This window comes from Molossus molossus, unplaced genomic scaffold (genome assembly GCF_014108415.1).
Source record: "Molossus molossus isolate mMolMol1 unplaced genomic scaffold, mMolMol1.p scaffold_m16_p_6, whole genome shotgun sequence".
Taxonomy (NCBI): domain Eukaryota; kingdom Metazoa; phylum Chordata; class Mammalia; order Chiroptera; family Molossidae; genus Molossus; species Molossus molossus.
Window position 1 is genome coordinate 85,925,935 of NW_023425399.1, and position 19,417 is coordinate 85,945,351.

General features: G+C 38.4%; 1 protein-coding gene across 13 annotated transcripts in view; it reads right to left on the minus strand.

The window, feature by feature from the left end:
* NOL4 (nucleolar protein 4) overlaps positions 1-19,417 on the minus strand; it is a 365,006-nt gene that overhangs the window by 230,634 nt on the left and 114,955 nt on the right. For 11 of the 13 annotated variants that reach the window (XM_036244377.1, XM_036244368.1, XM_036244369.1 and 8 more), the window contains one exon: positions 1-112. In XM_036244377.1, coding sequence (XP_036100270.1) covers positions 1-112 — 112 coding nt within the window. Of the gene's footprint in view, positions 151-7,442; positions 7,454-9,163; positions 9,184-19,417 lie in introns of all 13 variants that reach the window. The other 2 variants (XM_036244370.1, XM_036244367.1) reach the window with 1 other exon arrangement.

A 19,417-nucleotide genomic window follows, 5' to 3' on the forward strand; every position in this document is an offset into this window, starting at 1 on the left:
CTTTATGATCTGTTCCGTCTGGGTTTAAATGCATTCTTTTCTGGCACTCTGAGCAGCTCATTAGAAATCGTGTCACCGCTTCTCTTGGTAGGAAGGCATAGCTCTCTGAAATCTGCAATGATTCACAAAATAGGAGTGTTATTATATAAGCTGACTGAGCGTGATTCAACAGAAATGATCATTGTATTTCCAAATAAGACGCATTATTCCATAATGGCAGGAAGCACAATGAAAGCATGCACTGCGTACCATGCATCATTTCAAGAAATATCTATCCAACTTGACTGCATGTCTCTTAATAAGAATTAATAATGTGACGTGGAGAAAAATATCAACCACATCTGAATGGGTATCCGTGCATATTTCTGCATTTCTTTTAGGAAGAATAATCACAGTGTACGAATATTATTGTGAATTTTCCTTATTAAAATTTGTTAACAGTGTTTTTAAAGCTTACTGTTAGCGTCATCAAAATTTTATCCAATTTCACATACATATTTTAAAATTTTGTCCCAAGTAGAAACAATACACTTTGGGTATTGCATTGAGCATTTCTTCATTATTGCTTTTCAAAATATTTTAAGTGAAAATAAAAGAGAATTCTAACCATACTCATATATATAGATTTACTGCAGTGAATCATCCCCTCCACAGAAAATGACACACTTGGAAATGCATTGCGGCCACCTTTTGTTACTTCATATCAGTTTTTTGTTTTTTATAATTTATGTCCATAATAGCTCACATTAATTGCCAGAGCAGGCTTTCCCCATGCCCTACACAGAGCTTCTATTTGCAGAACCATGATCTAGAGCCCAGTTAGAAATCAATACTCTTGTCATTATGTTTTTAAATATTAACTTTCAAAAACCAAGCTATTTCTCTCATCCAAGCAAACAATTACTGAAGTGAAACTGATAGATTGTTAAATATCCCTAAATAAAAGTTAACACTAACTCTGTGCTACTAAGTCTGATACAAGGTACTAGTTTTCCACCAGAGCACTAACACTGGAACATGAAATATGAGATAACCAGAGGAATAAATAAGTTGTAAATTAGATATAAATGCCACAGACAATTTCTCAGTTACATAATTACTGTTGTGAACACTAATATATTTTAAGTTTGTAGAAAGAAAAAAATATGCACCTCATGCATAATTAAATACAAATCTACACCAATTCCATTAATGGTGATGAGATTAACTGCTGCTTATCCATGCTGTAGAAGCACAGCATTGAGGAAATCCTACATATTAAGATCTAGAATTATAAAGCATATTTTTCTTAAATTTAATATTAAAATCAGTTTGTGCCACTTAGCCTATCCCATTGCCTCGCAGGAAAAGAAGCCATGAGAACACCAAAGGGAAGGAACAAGTCTATAATTAAAATCTACCACAGATGATCCATGTATAGGTAATTGAATTTCAACTTTTCTAGGATATGAAGTATAAAGATCTGATTTTTAATATAACTATCATTTGCCAATTAAGATGACCAGCTTTTTAAAAAATACTTCTTCATATTATACAAGGAAATGTTGAAGCAAAATAAGAAAAATTTAAAAGTATTTCATCAAACTATTTCATATTAACTATTAAATAAGAAAAATATATACAATTTAAATTCTCATTTACTTTCCTTTATGTTCTCTTTCTCTACATACATATGCACACACATGCGTGCGTACACACACACGAATTTGATTCCTATCCATCTATATTGCAGAAGGAACTAGCACCTTTGCCTGATTTATCCAATCAGAGATCGTTTTTTCAACTCTCTGGAAGTCTATTTTATAATAATGCATAAGCTAAAAAAGAAGTTTATGGTGCATGCCCAGTCTTTATACTTTATTTTTTTTTACTCACATGTTATTGTCCATTGGAATTAATGGGGCTGACCAGTAAATTCATTAACAAATAAGATTTAAGAAGAATGCTCCATTGATTTCCATAGAGGATTTCTATTAAATCTTTTCTCTCCTTACATACAAGAGAAATCTTCCACTGAAAGAAAGACAGGCCAGTGATGGAGATGACAGACGCTCCATTGACTTCCATGGTCCTGATATACTCCACAATCTGCCCTCTTTCCAATACCAATAAAGCACTTGTGTAGGAACCCCTTCAGGACAGGTTTATGATTGGCCCAAATCAATTGTACTGTTTGTCCTAGCTCTACTTAGCTCCAAATCTATTTGTCTTGGAACCATTATTAATCACATTACATTTCTTTTATAGTTTTACTCTGAGAAACAAGTCCCTGCAATGCTCACAAATATGTTTGTGTTCATGTGCACCTGTGTGCATGAAATAATGTAAGGTCCCACTTTGTATCTGAGAAAAGATTTTTAGCAAGTATTTTATCACATTATTCTCTGCGGTGGTATTCTCCATAATGTTTGGCATGCTACTATCTGCTACATAAGTGGATACGGGCTTTTAGGTGAGTGTAGTTTTCTTGGTGTTCAGAATTCATCTTGGGGGGAGACCTGAGGAGGCTTCTCACTGTCCTCAGATATGTTCTTCCCTACTTCATGCTCACTGGGGCCCACAGAGTCTTCTTAGGTACAGGGAGGAGAAATCCTCCAATCAAATTCTCTTAGACTCACAGTGATTTCTGAAACAATATTTCTCCTGCATGGAGGTGAAGAGGGAAAACCATTTTTTTTTCCTTATCTAGAATATTTCCTCCCAGATATCTTTGAAATTAAAGTGTCCTAGGCGATCTTCATTGCTGGGTTCTTAGAACATTTTAAAAAATGAAAACAATGTCTTTAAAAATTCCTAAATTATGGTCATTAGAATAATTACATTTCAGAATTACACCCATGCGATGAAACCCTGTCCTTTGAACCTATCAGTATCCTTTGGTCACCCCAGTCAGAGATAACACTGAAAGTGTACATGTCAAGGCTTCTTTTGAACTTGAAGCCTGAGCTAAACGCCCCCATGGCCTTTGCTCCAAAGAAAGACCCTGTTTCCACAAATATTTGAAATACTAAATCAACTTTACATAGATGTTCTAAATAGTGATGAAACTCAGAGACCTGTTTGTTCATTCATTAAAGTCCTAATATCCCTCATGCCATATGAAAAAGCAGTTGCAAGTAAAACCTAGCAGTAAGGGACAGAAATGGAAAAACATTTTCATTCAGAGACTTGAGATACCAATCTACTAATGCCATAATTAATTTCATATAATGCTATATTTATTCATAAATGTCTCTTTCGTTGACCTACTTTTCAAATCTAATCCCTTTTCTGTTTCTAGGATAGAAACAGGACTTTGAATATATAGTACAGACATTTCCTAGAAAACAGGTGAGTAGAATACTTCTCATTGAAAATGTATTCTTAGAAATACCTTTATATTTGGAAAAGAGAGTACTTCACTAGAATTTGTTTATAAACACAGAAACAATGCAAAATATTAATAATAGGAAGCAAAAGATAACATATTAGTTTTGCTTCCTAAGAAATAAACACTAGAAAGACAGCTGCAATGTGATAAGCCACATATATTGTTTACAACAGAAGTAAACATACAAAGGAAGGACTAGAACAAAGCCATGATGAATCATATACACTAACGACCTTACCATTATTTATGTAATTTATATAAGTAATTTGAAGTATCTCTTTATTAGAAATGTTATTTTCCATACATCTACAATTTGTTTCCTTACATGTCTATAATGCTTTACACTTTTCACTGGGTTTTACATCCATTACTTTAAATAGTGGAGGAAACAGATTTTTTGGTAATGTTATGATAAATTGACTGACATAAAGAGATTAAATGAATTGCCCTTGTTGGACAGTAGAGGGCAAAGCAAAGAGCTGAAACCGAATCTTGGCTCTCCCAAATCCTGGTTTATTTCTATAAATTGAATGGACCACGGTGGGCTTATCCAACCGACAGGATAGACAAAGGCTTAGGGTCCTTGGAAAGCAGGGACACTAAAATCGATATTTAAAAACTTCATATTTCAAAAAACCCCAGAGTATCAAAGTATTATCATAGGACAGAGTCAGCACTTGAGAAACTTCCTTTCACTTGAGTTATGGCCAAAGACTCCTCGTCGCTCTTGAACTTTGAATGCGCCATGGTTGAGGGCGGGGCTGCTGTGGCACAGCGCGACTTGTCCGTTCCCTGCCACCTCTCAGGACCCGAACTACTCTGTGTAGTGAGCGTCCCTATTATTTTCAATGAAAATATTAAATTCCGAGTCCAATAAGGCTGGAATTCATCAGTAATGCAGAAAATAATAAATCATACAGAATATAAATTATAAGTAGAAATGATCTCTCCCGTCAAAAAAATATGGTAATACGTCGACATAAAAACATGGCACTATAGCATCTGGTGATGAACAAAACAATAAAATTGGCTTCTGGAGCAAAGATAGTGTAACATTGGTAATCTAATGATAAACAGACCCACCTGGAGAAGACCTACGGCTCAAGTCGCATAAAGGGCTCAGCGATTGATACTCCACATATGGGTTAAAATTTTATTTATATTTAAAACACATTTCTGAAGTTTATTGACAAATATTCTAATAGGAAAGGGGATAGCTATTTCACCTCGCCCATGCCCTTGGCTTTGTGAAGAAAGAACAGACAGTACCTTTGAAAAACACTATTACTATAAAGCCAAACTCTGGCAGTTCTCAAGGGCTCCCTTCTTCCCCTCAACTCAACTCAGTTAAGGTAAAAATAGCAGTTACTCCCAAAAATTGAAATAAAAATAAAAATGAATATCAGAGTTTTATCTTCAGAAGTAAGTCCCTTTCTTACTTGTATCTGAGCACATGAAGTAATTTGAAGTTATGAAAATTAACGGACTGAGTTAATGAAAACAATGTAATAAATGGTCGCTTCGCTGTACTTCAGACTGTGTCTCGCAGTTACACGATGGAAGTTTACCTCATTAATTCAAGCCATAAAGTTTTGTAAATTGAGAGCAAAATTAATGACAGAAAATTTTATTTTATTTTCTATTTATTTTTTAATCCTCACTGGAGGATATTGTTCTATTTATCTTCAGATAGAGCAGGAGGGAAGGAGAGAGGAAGAGAGAGAGCTAGAGAGAAGGAAAAATATCAATGTTCGAGAGACACATGGATTGGTTGCCTCCCGCAACCTAGGTACATGCCCTTGGCCGGAATCGAACCCGGGACTCTTTGATCCATGGGCCGACACTCTAACCGCTGAGTCAAAGCGGCCAGGACAATGACAGAAAATTTTAAAGCAGAATTATGTGTACTATGTCGCTCTTCCTCAGTCCCAAGCATCCTTCCTCCCTAATTTTAACTGTTTAATTTCTGGACATTTCTAATAGAAAGGCCCTCTACACTTACTAGGCTTGTACATAAACCTGCAAGTCCCTGATCCCTGAAATGGTAGAGAATTGACAATTCTTGAAATTAAGATTCACATTCACTCTATGATAACTATTATTCGTTTTGGCTGTTTTACACAAAAGGAAATGTTTCTGAAACGTTATATGTGTGTTTAAAGTTTTCCATTGACTGCTTACTAAGTGGTTTATGCTAAGTAAGAATTTTCCGTAGATTTTACCATTTAACCCTTAAACAATCTCAGGAATAGATTACTGTCATCTCTGTTTAACAAATGAGAAAACTGAGCTTGAGAGAGGTTCTGTAATTTGTCAACCTAGTAGGAGAGGGAGGACTCATGTGATAATCTGGTTTCAGAGCCTATCCCTTTGATCACTGCATTTAAAGCCTTTCCTGATCATCAGTACTAAAAAAGAGAGAGACTGTCTCATCCATAAAGAGTTGCAACATTAACCTCACAGAATAGGTTAATTACGATAAAATTTTTTCAAATGTTCCCTGGTGTGAGGTTCTTTATAAGATGCTCTAACCAGTTTGCGGTGACCCTCTGAATATAAGGGGCAGCGAAGTGCTCTGTACCTTGTCTCAGGTTACAAAGTACCACAGGAAACATCAGACTGCGCAGTAGCATTCCACCAGGAGGAAATGAACAGGCCATCTGCTCTGTCCCAGCAAAACTGACAGCTCAAGTCAGTGGTTTTCAACCGCTGTGCCTCAGCACACTGGTATGCCGCAAGAATTTTTTTCTTTATTCATTTTAATTAAAGAGAGAGAGGGAAGGAGAGGGAGAGAGAGATAGAAACATCGATGAGAGAGAACATCAACTGGCCACCTCCTGCATGCCCCCCACTGGGGATCGGGCCACGACCTAGGCATGTGCCCTCACCAGGAATCGAACTGGTGACCTCTTGGTGCATGGGGTGATGCTCAACCACTGAGCCACACCAGCCAGACCCCACAAGAATTTTTAAAACAGGCAGTACCTGACTATTTAGTCAGGGGCACTATCTTCTTGTCCCTTAGATTGTACAATTGAAAAAAATAATTTTTTTAAAATGACAGCCAACACAATAGCCGTCCAGTGTGTATGAATCAAAATTATATCTATTTTTTTTTTGTCAGATAGGCAAAATATACATTTTTTGTGTGGTGCCGCAGAATTTTAGTAATTAGTTTATTGTGCCATGATATGAAAAGGCTGAGAATCGCTGAAGTAGCATGTTTCTAATTGTTAAAAGCAACTGACCAGTAGAGAAGTCACCCTTGGTATAAGATTTGTACCCGATGCATGAGCTGAAATAGAGACACCACATGACATGTGAATCAGGAGCAGAAGTGATTGGTTTTCAAAGCAGAACAAAACACAAAGCTAAATTCAAAAGATTTATCAATGTTACTAAGTGCCAGTAATCCAGAAAGGTCGTGGGCAAGTGTTGAGTTTTAGCATCAGTCCCATTACGCCACAGAGTGACGCCCTGGCATAGTCCACTGCATTTCATACACTGAGCTTTAGGGCAAAGTAAAATGGCATAATCACATTTTTAAAAATTACCTTCTCCACTTTTGCTTTATAACATTAATTTAGAGAATAGCAATAATACCTTTCTTTTACTGGAATAACAACATTCAAATCATGTTTTTTGCCAAATACCATGCAGTACCCTCATGGAAAAATTTGTTCTTGGGGTCAAATATTTGACATTTTCTCTAATGAACACTCTTGGGATTATGAATAAAGAACAAATTACAAATAACTGCCTCGTGAAATTTGTTTATCCTACCATATTATGATTTTTAATATTTAATATTGTGATATTCTATCTCAAACCACCTGTAATGCACATAACTGGATATTGAAACTAGAAACTTTGTTCTTCAAAACTAATAAAATTGAAATATTCTTCAACAGAGCCTTTACATCCAAGTGCTATTCAAGACCCCAAAAAAGTCCTGATATATAAAGACAGAACACACCATAGTCCAGAGATGTCCCTCTCTGAGGAAGTTGAGTCTTGGTTCTGGGCAACATCTCCCATTCAACAAGGACCACTCTGCCTTTATCTGGTTTACACATTGTATTTCTTTACGTACATTTGAAAGGAGGGCATTAGGATACACACACACACACACACACACACACACACACACACACAGTTTGCAAATGCTATAACATTTGGCCTAGGCATTTTTTAGATGTGTTACAAAACTAAAATGTCCAGTTATTGGTTTGCTCTATATTTATATGGCTCCTCTTTGACCCATTTCATGCATGAAGTATGATGAGTAGTGAACATCTTCTGCAGAGGTAATTATTAATTTGTGGAGGCGCACATGAAACAGTCTTGTAAGTATAAAAACATCTTTCAATTAAACACTTATTTACTCAACAAATAGCTATTGAATGCAAAGACATTGCAATTCTCTCTGAATTCTGCTAGATATGGTTCTATGCCACTAATGTGCCTGGATATATGAACTATTGGAATCACATTTTGGTAATTGGTTAATTTTGAAGTGATTCAGAAAAATACTTTTATCCAGACAACATAAATATAAATACTCTTTGGTAAAAAGTACATTTATAATAATACTAAATTAGACAAAAAGCCAGACACATGTGGCTTGTGTAATCAAATATGTATTTACTCTGGACCTCAACAATTTTTGCTTCAGAATCCTAACTACTATTTCAGAAAGACTTTGTGCTATGTTGTATGTGTCAGATCTATAAACATCTACTAAGTAACCAACTAAATTCCTGTTCCTTAATAATGTCTCTAATATCAAAACCAGGATGCTGCTGGATTTGCACTTGAACCCCAAATCCACTGCTGCTCCCCTGGCAGAGGATTTTCATGATTTGTTTGGGTTCCCATCAACCCTGCAGCATGAATGTTTTGCCATGACTCTTATAGCATTATCATTTAATCCACTATGCTATTTTCAGTTCCTGTTACTGCCCACCATTTCTTTCCCTTCTTTCTTTTCTGATCATCTTCTGCATTCAATCTTCACACCCACTCATCAGCTTCCCTGGCCTAGTTAGGAATATTTTGGATTGCTTTTTAAATAGGTTTAAGGTTGCCAGATAAGACACAACATGCACAATTAAATGTGAAGTCCAGTTAAGCATGCAATGTTGAAACTAACATAGTAGAAGTTATTGTATATATGAAGTTCAAATACAACTGGGCATTGTGCATCTTGTTAAATCTGGCCACTTTACAGTGCACATTTATCTAATATGAATGAAAATATGAATTAGAATCTGAATATAATTTAACATTTGGAACAAGTTGATATGTTAGGAAAACTTGAGAATATACCAAAAGCAGAAGTGACAAACAGGTAAGTGAAAGTGATCTGGGGGCAATCTGCAGGCAATCTGAAATCGCATGACCCAATTTAAGCAACGTTTTCCAACTTTTTTTTTGGTACATGCCGCTAGTCCTGGGAACCAAACCCGGGACTCTCTGGCCAATGCTCCAACCGCTGAGCCAAACCAGCCAGGGCTGTTTTCCAACTTTTGAAACCAATAACAATGGTATAAATATATTTTACATCATAAACTAGAAAATATACACATTTCTATAATATTCATTTTTAGTCTCTTCTAATTCACTTTTTAAAAGTGATCACAGGAGAAAATGGGGGCGGGCAGGACCAGAGTGAAGGTGAGTGTGTGAGAGAGTGAGCTAGTGTGTGAGAGAGAGTGGACAAGCAAACTCCTGCAGTGCAGAGACCCGGAGCAGAAGGTTCCTGTGCTGTGTACAGGAGCAGCCAGCTACCACATAAGTGGCTCCTCAGGGGGCTACTCCTGCACCACGGGGAGGTCCTACCATTTTGGAAGATCCCTGGTATTCCCTGGGAGGAGGCAGTGGGAGCAGGTAGGGCCCAGCAAACTGAGCCCACCAGCGCAACTGGAACCATTTGACCGGCAGACACTCTGTGTCAACACAGACCAGGGCATAGTAGTGGAGCTCCCATGATGCTGGTCACGGAAGCCTCAGACAGCCAGGAGCCCAGCCCCATCCCCCACAGTAGCAGCCTGATAAGAGTCAAGATATACCCCCAGCAACAGAGAATGGGAAGCAGACATCCATCCCCAGGCAACAGAAGCACAGACCAGCAGCTGAGACCCATCCCCAGAAACTACAGCAAAAGCTGAGCAGGAGTTGAGCCCCATGGGACAGCAGCGCTTCACAGCCACCAGCAGCAGGACCTGGGGCTCCACACAGGCATGTGCAATCCAGCAGCTCACAAGAGTGGTGGGAAACCTGAGCCCTAGAGGGACTGGTACAATCCAGTAGCCTGCCCACGGAATCTGCAGGGTACGGGGGCTCCAGGGAGGCCTCTGCAACCCAGCCAGGACTCGGCAATCTAGTTACCCGTGGGACCTGTGGGGTGCTGAAACACCAGAGAGACCTGTGTGACCCAGCAGGGACTGTGCCATCCAGTTACCCCTGGGACCTGCAGGGTGCTGAAGCACCAGAAAGGCCTGTGCGACTCAGCAGCCCATAACATAAGCATAGAGCCAGGTCCCCAAAGGGACTGTGCAATCCAGTTACCTGCAGGACCTGCAGGGTGCGGGGGCACGAGAGAGGCCTGTGCAACCCAGCTGTGCACAAGATAGGCTTAAAGGATGTGAAAATGGAGGCGGAGTGAATGGAAGCTACACAGATGATCTCCTAGGACCAAATGAAAATTACAACTAAAATAAAGACAAATCCTCAGAAAAAAGCAACAGAAAAGAAGCAGGATAGGACCATATAACCAAGGACACTGGTAAGACCTGCAGAGGCATGAGAGGGTGGCAGACTGGGAGCCCAGAGCCAGCAGCAGTCTTAGCTGTGAGCTGCAACCTTGGGGAATAAAGACCAAGAGCAGATAGCAGGGACAGAGAGCTAAAATAGCCACAACCACTTAGCTGGGGGCTACTGCAGAGGGAGGGCAGACTGGGCTGGAACTCTGTGGAGACACCCGGGATTTGGAGGGCACTCAGAGTTTTTGCTGAGTTGTGGCCACAAAGGATGGTGGCCAGTGGGCTCCTTCCCAGAGCTGTGGAGAAAAGCAGCAGCCCCCCCCCCGCCCCCCCAGATATTCAGCATTTCCCAGGTGAGGCAAAGAAATGCAAAGTGAGGCTCATTAACAACCAGCATTTATCCCACCCTCTGGAAATCCTCTCATGCAGAACACTAGGGCTACATTCTAAGGCACCGAGTAACTGAGACTACTAGCCACCAGGAAAAAGCTAGAGGATACCTGAACCTTTCCTGGGCTTGCAAATCTATCCAGAAAAGTAAGGCACGACAGTGGTGTTTAACGTGAGCCCATGTAGGCTCATCCAAACCCAGTAGAGTGCGCCACAAACAGCAGAACACCAACACCCACAGGGAGAATATGGCAGGCTCCAAAATCCACTGAGACAGACAAAATGGTGAAACAAAGAAACAAATCCCAAATGAGGGAACAAGAACTCTACTGAAGATGAGATCAATAAAATGCACTTAGGCAAATTATCAGAGGTAGAGTTCAGAGCCATGATCTTGAGGAAGCTCAACAGCGTGAGTAAGGACATCAGCACAATGAGTAAAGATATAAAAACATTCAAAACCAACCAAGTGGAAAGGAAGAATGACATAGCAGACATAAAGCACATATTAGAAGAACTAACCAGCAGAGTAGAGGAAGCTGAGAATGGGATCAGTGAAATAGAAGACAGGGTAGAAAAAATCAACCAATCCGAACACCAAAAGGAAAAAACAATTAAAAAACAGGAAGATAGCTTAAGAGAACTGTGGGACAACTGGAAACATAATAACATTCACATCATAAGTGCCCCTGAAGAGGAAGAAAATGGGCAAGGGTTAGAGAATATATTTGAAGAAACAGTGACAGAATACTTTCCTAACTAGGTGAAGGAAGAAGGCATTTAAGTTCAAGAAGAGAGCACAGAGAGCCCCAAGTAAGAAGAACCCAAAGAGGCCCACACCAACACACATAGTAAATAAAATGCCAAAAATTAAAGACAAAAAGAGAATCCTAAAGGCAGCAAGAGATAAGCAACAGGTTACCTACAAAGGATACCCCATAAGGCTCTCAGCTGACTTCTCAACAGAAACACTACAGGCCAGAAGGGAGTGGCATGAAGTAATCAAGGTCATGAAAAACAAGGGTCATGAATCCAAGACTACACTATCCAGCAAGGCTATCATTCAAAATAGAAGGTCAAATAAAGAGCTTCCCAGACAAAAAAAAAAAAAAAAAGGCTAATGGAACATATTAACACCAATTCAGCACTGCAAGATATGCTAAAAAGACTGCTGCAATGAGGAAAGGAATAGGAAGAAAAATAGAACCACACTAAACAAAAATGGCAATAAATAAATACATATCAATTATCACCTTAAATATGTATGGTTTGAATGCTCCAATAAAAAGACACAGCGTAGCTGACTGGAGAAGAAAGCATGACTCACATAAATGTTTACAAGAGACTCACCTCTCAAAAAAAGACTCACATAGGTTGAAAGTGAAGGGATGGTAAAAAAATATTTCAAGCAAACAGAAAGGGAAAAAAAAAGATGGGGTAGCAATACTCATATCTGATAAAGTAGATTTCAAAATCAAGGCCATAACTAGAGACAAAGAAGGCCATTAAACAAGAGCATACAGTGGAGAAAAGACAGGCCTCTTTAATAAATGGTGTTGGGAAAATTGGACAGCTACATGCAAAAAAATGAAACTAGACCATCAACTTATACCATACACAAAAATAAACTCAAAATGGATAAAAGACTTAAATGTGACCCGTGAATCCATAAAAATGCTAGAAGAAAATGTAGGCATCAAAATTTCGGACATCATACGCAGCAGAATTTTCGCTGATACATCACCTAAGGCAACAGAAACAAAGGAGAAAATGAACACATGGGACTACATCAAACTCAAAAGCTTCTGCACAGCAAAAGATACAATTATCAAAATGGAAAGGCAACCCACTGTATAGGAGAACATCATTGCCAATGATATATCAGATAAGGGGTTAATTTCCAATATGTATAGAGTGCTCATGCAACTCAACAAAAGGAAGACAAAGAACCCAATTAAAAAACGGGCAGAGGAGCTGAATAGACACCTCTCCAAACAGAACATACAAATGGCCAAGAGACATATGAAGAAATGCTCAACATCATTAATCATCAGAGAGATGCAAATTAAAACAACAATGAGGTATCACCTCACACCTGTCAGAATGGCCGCCATCAACATATCATCAAACAACAAGTGTTGGCAAGGGTGTGGAGAAAAGGGGACTATAGTACACTGCTGGTGGGAATGCAGACTGGCGTAGCCACTATGGAAAACAATATGGTGTTACCTCAAAAAATTAAAAATTGAACTTCCATTTGACCCAGTGATCCCACTGCTGGGAATATACCCTAAGAATCCTGAAAAACCAATAAGGAAGAATATATGTACCCCCATGTTTATAGCAGCACTATTTACAATAGCTAAGATCTGGAAACAGCCCAAGTGTCCATCAGTAGATGAATGGATAAGAAAGCAGTGGTACATATACACAATGGAGTACTATGCAGCTGTAAGAAAAAAAGATCTCTTATCCTTTGGGACGACATGGAGGGACCTGGAAAGTGTTATCCTAAGTGAAATAAGCCAAGCAGAAAAAGACAAATACCACATGATCTCACTTATATACAGAATATAATGAACATAACAGTCTGAGGAATACGGTAGACCCAGAAACATGGAAGAAGGGCACAGACTGACATCCGTTAGAAGAGGGGGTGGGGGGGTGGGAAGAGATAAACCACAGAACTTATATGCATGCATCCATAACCAATGGACATGGACAACAAAGCTGGGGACGGGGTGGGCGGGGGATGGTGAGGAGGGTGTCAATGGGGTAAAAGAGGAGAAACATCTGTAAAAAAAAAAAATGAAATAAAATAAATTATAAAAAAAAGAAGGCCACTACATATATTGAAAGGATCTATCAAACAGGAAAATATAACCTTGGTAAACATATATGCACCCAAGACAGGAGCACCAACATATATTAAAAATCTTCTGGAGGACTTCAAAGAAGAAATAAACAGCAATACAATAATAGCAGGGGACTTCAACACCCCCTGACATCATGGGATAGATCTTCTAGACAAAAAATTAACAAGAAAACACAGACTCTAAATGAAGCACTAGATCAAATGGACTTAATAGATATCTGTAGAGAATTACACCCCAAAACTGCAGAATTCACATTCTTCTCAAGTGCACATGGGACATTCTCAAAGACAGACCACATGTTAGGACACAAGCTAAGTGTCTACAAGTTCAAGAATATTGAAATCACATCAAGCATCTGTTCAGATCATAATGGCATGAAAATATAAATCAATTACAACAATCACATGCAAAGACATTTGAATACATGGAGGATAAATAGCATGTTATTGAACAATGAATGGGTTATCATAGAGATCAAGGAAGAAATTAAAAACTTCTTGGAAACCAATGAAAATGAACACTAAACAACAAAAATCTTTGGATGCAGCAAAAGCATTTCTGAGAGAGAAGTTCATAGCACTACAGGCCTACCTCAAGAAACAAGAAAAATTTCTAATAGACTATCTAACCTCACAACTTAAAGAACTAGAATGTAAACAAAAAGAAAACCCCAGAGCAAATAGAAGGAAGGAAATAGTAAAGATCAGAGCAGAAATAAATGACATGGAGACCAAAAAAACAATTCAAAGGATCTATGAAACAAAGAGATGGTTCTTTGAAATGTTATACAAGATTGATAGACCCTTACCTAGACTCACCAAAAATACAAAATCAGAAATGAAAGAGGAGAAATAATAATTAACACCAAAGATCATTACAAATATTATGAACAAGTATATGGCAACAAAGTTGACAATCTAAGTGAAATGGAAAAATTTCTAGAAACAATCTCCTAAAACTGAACCGGGTAGAGATAGAAAACTTGAACTGACCAATATCAACAAAAGAAATTGAAGATGTAATCAAGACTCTCCCTGCAAACAAAAGCCCGGGCCCGGACGGCTTCAAGGGGAAATTTTACCAAACAATCAAGGAAGAACTAATACCCATTATCCTCAAACTATTTCAAAAAATTCAAGAAGGAAGACTTCCAAACTCATTTTATAAGGCCAGCATAATTTTAATTCTAAAACCAAAAAAAGACACTACAAAGAAAGAAAACTACAGGCCAATATCCCTGATGAACATAGATGCCAAAATCCTGAACAAAATACTAGCAAATCGAATCCAGCAATACATCAAAAAAAGTATTTACCATGACCAAGGGGGATTCATCTCAAGGATGCAACGCTGGTACAATATTTGCAAATCAATAAATGTAATACACCACATAAACAAAATGAAAGATAAAAATCATATGACCATATCAATAGACACTGAAAAAGCATTCCACAAAATCCAGCACCCATTTCTGATAAAAATGCTCAGCAATGTGGGAATAGAGAGATCATATCTTGACATAATAAAGGTCATATATGAAAGACCTACAGCCAGCATCATACTCAGTGGGAAAAAATTAAAAGCATTTCCCTTAAGAACAGGAACAAGACAAGGATGCCCACTTTTGCCACTCTTATTTAACATAGTACTGGAAGTCTTAGCCACAGCAATCAGACAGGAAAAATAAAAAAATAAAAGGTATCCAAATTGGAAAGGAGGAAGTGAAACTGTCATTATTTGCAGATGACCTGATACTATACATAGAAAACCCCAAAGACTCCATCAAAAATTTACTAGACTTAATAAATGAATTTGGTAAAGTAGCAGGATACAAAATTAATGTCAAGAAATCAACAGCATTCTTATATACCAATGATGAACTCACAGGAAGAGAAACTAAAAATACTATCTCATTTACCATCGCAGCAAAAAGATTAAGATACTTAGAAATAAACTTAACCAAAGAAATAAAGGACCTATTCACAGAAAACTACAGGTCATTGAAAAAAAAAAAAAATAGAGGAAAATACTAAAAAGTGGAAGCACATACCTTGTTCATGGATTGGAAGAATTAACGTCATTTAAATATCCATACTGCCCAAAGCAATTTATAGATTCAATGCAATCCCCATCAAAATACCAACGACATACTTCAAAGAACTAGAACAAACACTTCAAAAGTTCATATGGAACCAAAAAAGACCCTGAGTAGCTACAGCAATCTTGAAAAAGAAGAACAAAGTTGGAGGGATCACATTATCAGATTTCAGGTTATACTACAAAGCCACTGTAATCCAAACAGCCTGGTACTGGCACAAGAAAAGGCAGATAGAACAATGGAACAGAATAGAGAACCCAGAAATGCACCTAAGGCAATATGCTCAATTAATATTTGACAAAGGTGGCAAGAGCATACAGTGGAGTCAAGACAGCCTCTTTAAAAATGGTGTTGGAAAAATTGGACAGCTACATGCAAAAAATTGAAACTAGACCATCAACTTACACCATGCACAAGAATAAACTCAAAATGGATAAAATTCTTAAATGTGACTCATGAATCCATAAAAATCCTGGAATAAAATGTAGGCAACAAAATTTCAGACATCATACACAGCTGATTTTTCACTGATACATAACCTAAGGCAACAGAAACAAAGGAGAAAATGACCACATGGGACTATATCAAACTCAAAAGCTTCTGCACAGCAAAAGATACAATCATCAAAATGGAAAGGCAACCCACTGAATGGGAGATCATCATTGCCAATGATATATCAGATAAGGGGTTAATTTCCAATATGTATAGAGTGCTCATGCAACTCAACAAAAGGAAGACAAAGAACCCAATTAAAAAACGGGCAGAGGAACTAAATAGACACCTCTCCAAACAGGACATACAAATGGCTACGAGACATATGAAGAAATGCTCAACATCACTAATCATCAGACGGATGCAAATTAAAACAACAATGAGGTATCATCTCACACCTGTCAGAATGACAGCCATCAACAAATCATCAAACAACAAGTGTTGGCGACGGTGTGGAGAAAAGGGGACTCTAATACACTGCTGATGGGAATGTAGACTGGTGCAGCCACAATGGAAAACAATATGGTGTTACCTCAAAAAATTAAAAATTGAACTTCCATTTGACCAGTGATCATACTTCTAGGAATATACCCTAAGAAGCCTGAAACACCAATCAGAAAGAATATATGTACCCCCATGTTTGTAGCAGTACTATTTACAATAGCTAAGATCTGGAAACAGCCCAAGTGTCCATCAGTAGACGAATGGATAAAAAAGCAGTGGTACATATACACAATGGAATACTATGCAGCTGTAAGAGAGAAAGATCTCTTATCCTTTGAGATGACATGGAGGGACCTGGAGAGTATTATCCTAAGTAAACAGCCAAGCAGAGAAAGACAAATATCACATAATCTCACTTATTTGTGGAATATAATGAACATAACAGTCTGAGGAATGGGGCAGTCCCAGAGACGTGGAAGTGGGGTACAGACTGACAATCCCCAGAAGAGGGGGTGAGGGAGAGAGATAATCCACAGAACTTAAATGCACGTATGCATGAAGAATGGACATGGACAACAAAGCTGGGTACAGGGCGGGGAATGGGGTATCAGTGGGGAAAAAAGAAGAAACATCTATAACAAAAATAAATAATTAATTTAATAATAAATAAATAAATAAATGTGATCACAGCCCTGGCCAGTTTTCTTAGTGGTTAGTGTCGGCCGGGGACCAAAGATTTGAGGGTTCAATTCCAGTCAAGGGCATGTACCTCGATTGCAGTGAGGGCTATCTGAAGATATATGAAAATATATCCTCCGGTGAGGATTACAAAATACACAAAAAAGTGATCACAACCCACTAAACTGACTTGACAACCCACTAATGGTTGATGATATGCAATATAAAAATCACTGGTTGAAAGCAGAGGAATGCAGCCCAACAATCCAAATATATGTGCTATGGTGTTGAGAGAAGACAGTCACTCTGTGGCTGAGTTTCAAACGAAGGCTGGGAAATCTAAAGGAGGTCTGAAGCAGGCAGAACTATTTTTAGACAGTTCAGGACATATTTTAGACAGCCAAAAGCAATTTGGAAACTTGCGGCAAATGCACCGAATGTAGGGTGGGAGGAATGAAAAGAGAATGTGGTGCTGTGACAAAGGTCAGTATCCTGCAGGGACAGAGAAATGGTACCAGTGTGAGGCCAAAGGCAGACACTCAGTTTGGGCAAAGGCACAGAAACCCACTACATGATCGAAAGAAACCAGAGGAGAAAAACAGAGAGGTAATGGCATTCCAGGGTATCATCAGATGCATTTGATGTGACATCACTATCCATTAGTACATCAGTGTGTAGGCAAACAAGAAGTAGAATGCGATTTAAGTTCATTATAAATAATCAAATTTTATTGGAAATAGTTTTTGCTTCATCGATTCCACTTCAAATGTAGCTGCATTGCTTTGCAAAAAAAAAAAAAAAAGAACTTTATTTTCTTTTGTTTCATATAATAAAGATAAAATGATTGTCAACATTTTTAATCTGGAGCTGTATTTTGCTACAACTAAAACAGTTGTTGCCCTGGCCAGTTTGGCTCAGTGGTTAGAGCGTCAGCCCTCAGACCAAAGTCATGGGTTCAACTCCCGCCATGGGCACGTACCTCTGTTGTGGTTCCTCCCTGGCCCTGGTCCAGGTTGTGCAGAAGATAACCAATCGATGTGTCTCACATCGATGCTTCTCTCTCTCTTTCCCCACCCCCCTATCTCTTCCTTTCACTCTATCTAAAGATAAATAGAAAAAATATCCTCAGGTGAGGATTAAAAAAAAAAAAAAAACAGTCATCAACTGAGCAAATGAGACAATATCAAAAAGTCAAACTCGAGTTAAATCTCTAAAGTTGTAGGTGCTATTTTTGTTTCACTTCTTATGTTAGAATATTAGCTGTTCAGGAACATACTGTCATAACAGAGAATTATTATGTTAGATGGAAAAAAAATGGCAGATGGGCACTGAAAAGGTTTTCTCCATACGTGTTTCCTAACAGTAAAATAAAGAGAATCTATAAAGATTACATGTAAATAAAATGACTCAGCAAAGCAAGTGCTTATACAATTACTTGCAGCATGAAGAGATACACTGAAATGTGGACTTCTCCTGATTTTCTCCTGAGGAGTGTGTATGACATATTACTATTTTTGCATACAGGAGAACTAGCAGAGTTCAGCCTTCCTGGTCTCAAGTTCATTGGCACACTGGAGCTCTCCCTGGCTCCTGTTGCAAGTTCTTCTGTTGAAGTTTCCTTTACTACTACACCCTGCTGGTCAGCGGGGAAGCCACACTTCTTTTGGAAGAGGTAGCCAAGAATACGTTGTGGCAGTCACTCAAAGCAGGCAAGAATTAGCCAATTTAGGGGAAACGAAAGAAAATAGAGAAGGTTAGACTTCGTTGCACACGGGAGTCCAGTAAATTGTGCCACTCTCATAGACAGGCAAAGTGCAGAGTGGGTGAGAGGCCAAGGGTGTGCAGAATTCACTGTCTGAATTCTTGAATGGCCCAATAACTGTCAGATGAGGGAAACATTTTTCTGAGATACTAAACAGAGAAATGGCCACATGGCTTCTTTTATAAAGTGTCTCTCAACTTGGGGGGTGCTTACTGTGCACAAAAAGTGGAGATGGGGAGTAGGGATGCATTTTATCCCAGTAACTGGGGCTTGTGTTACTGAAACCTAACACTCAGGGGTTATGGAGATTAAATGCCTTGGAGTACCTGGGGCAAGGCCAACTGTCTGCCCCAAAATCGTATAGTACCTTATTGAGAAATATTGCCTTAGACTACAGGGGGTAGCAAAAGTAGGTTTACAGTTGTAAGTACACGAAACAGAATTTATTATCATATTTTATCTATTAATTATTGTGTTACTTTCCACACAAACAACTGTAAATCTATTTTTGTCCCACCCTGTATACAAATAGTTATACAACTA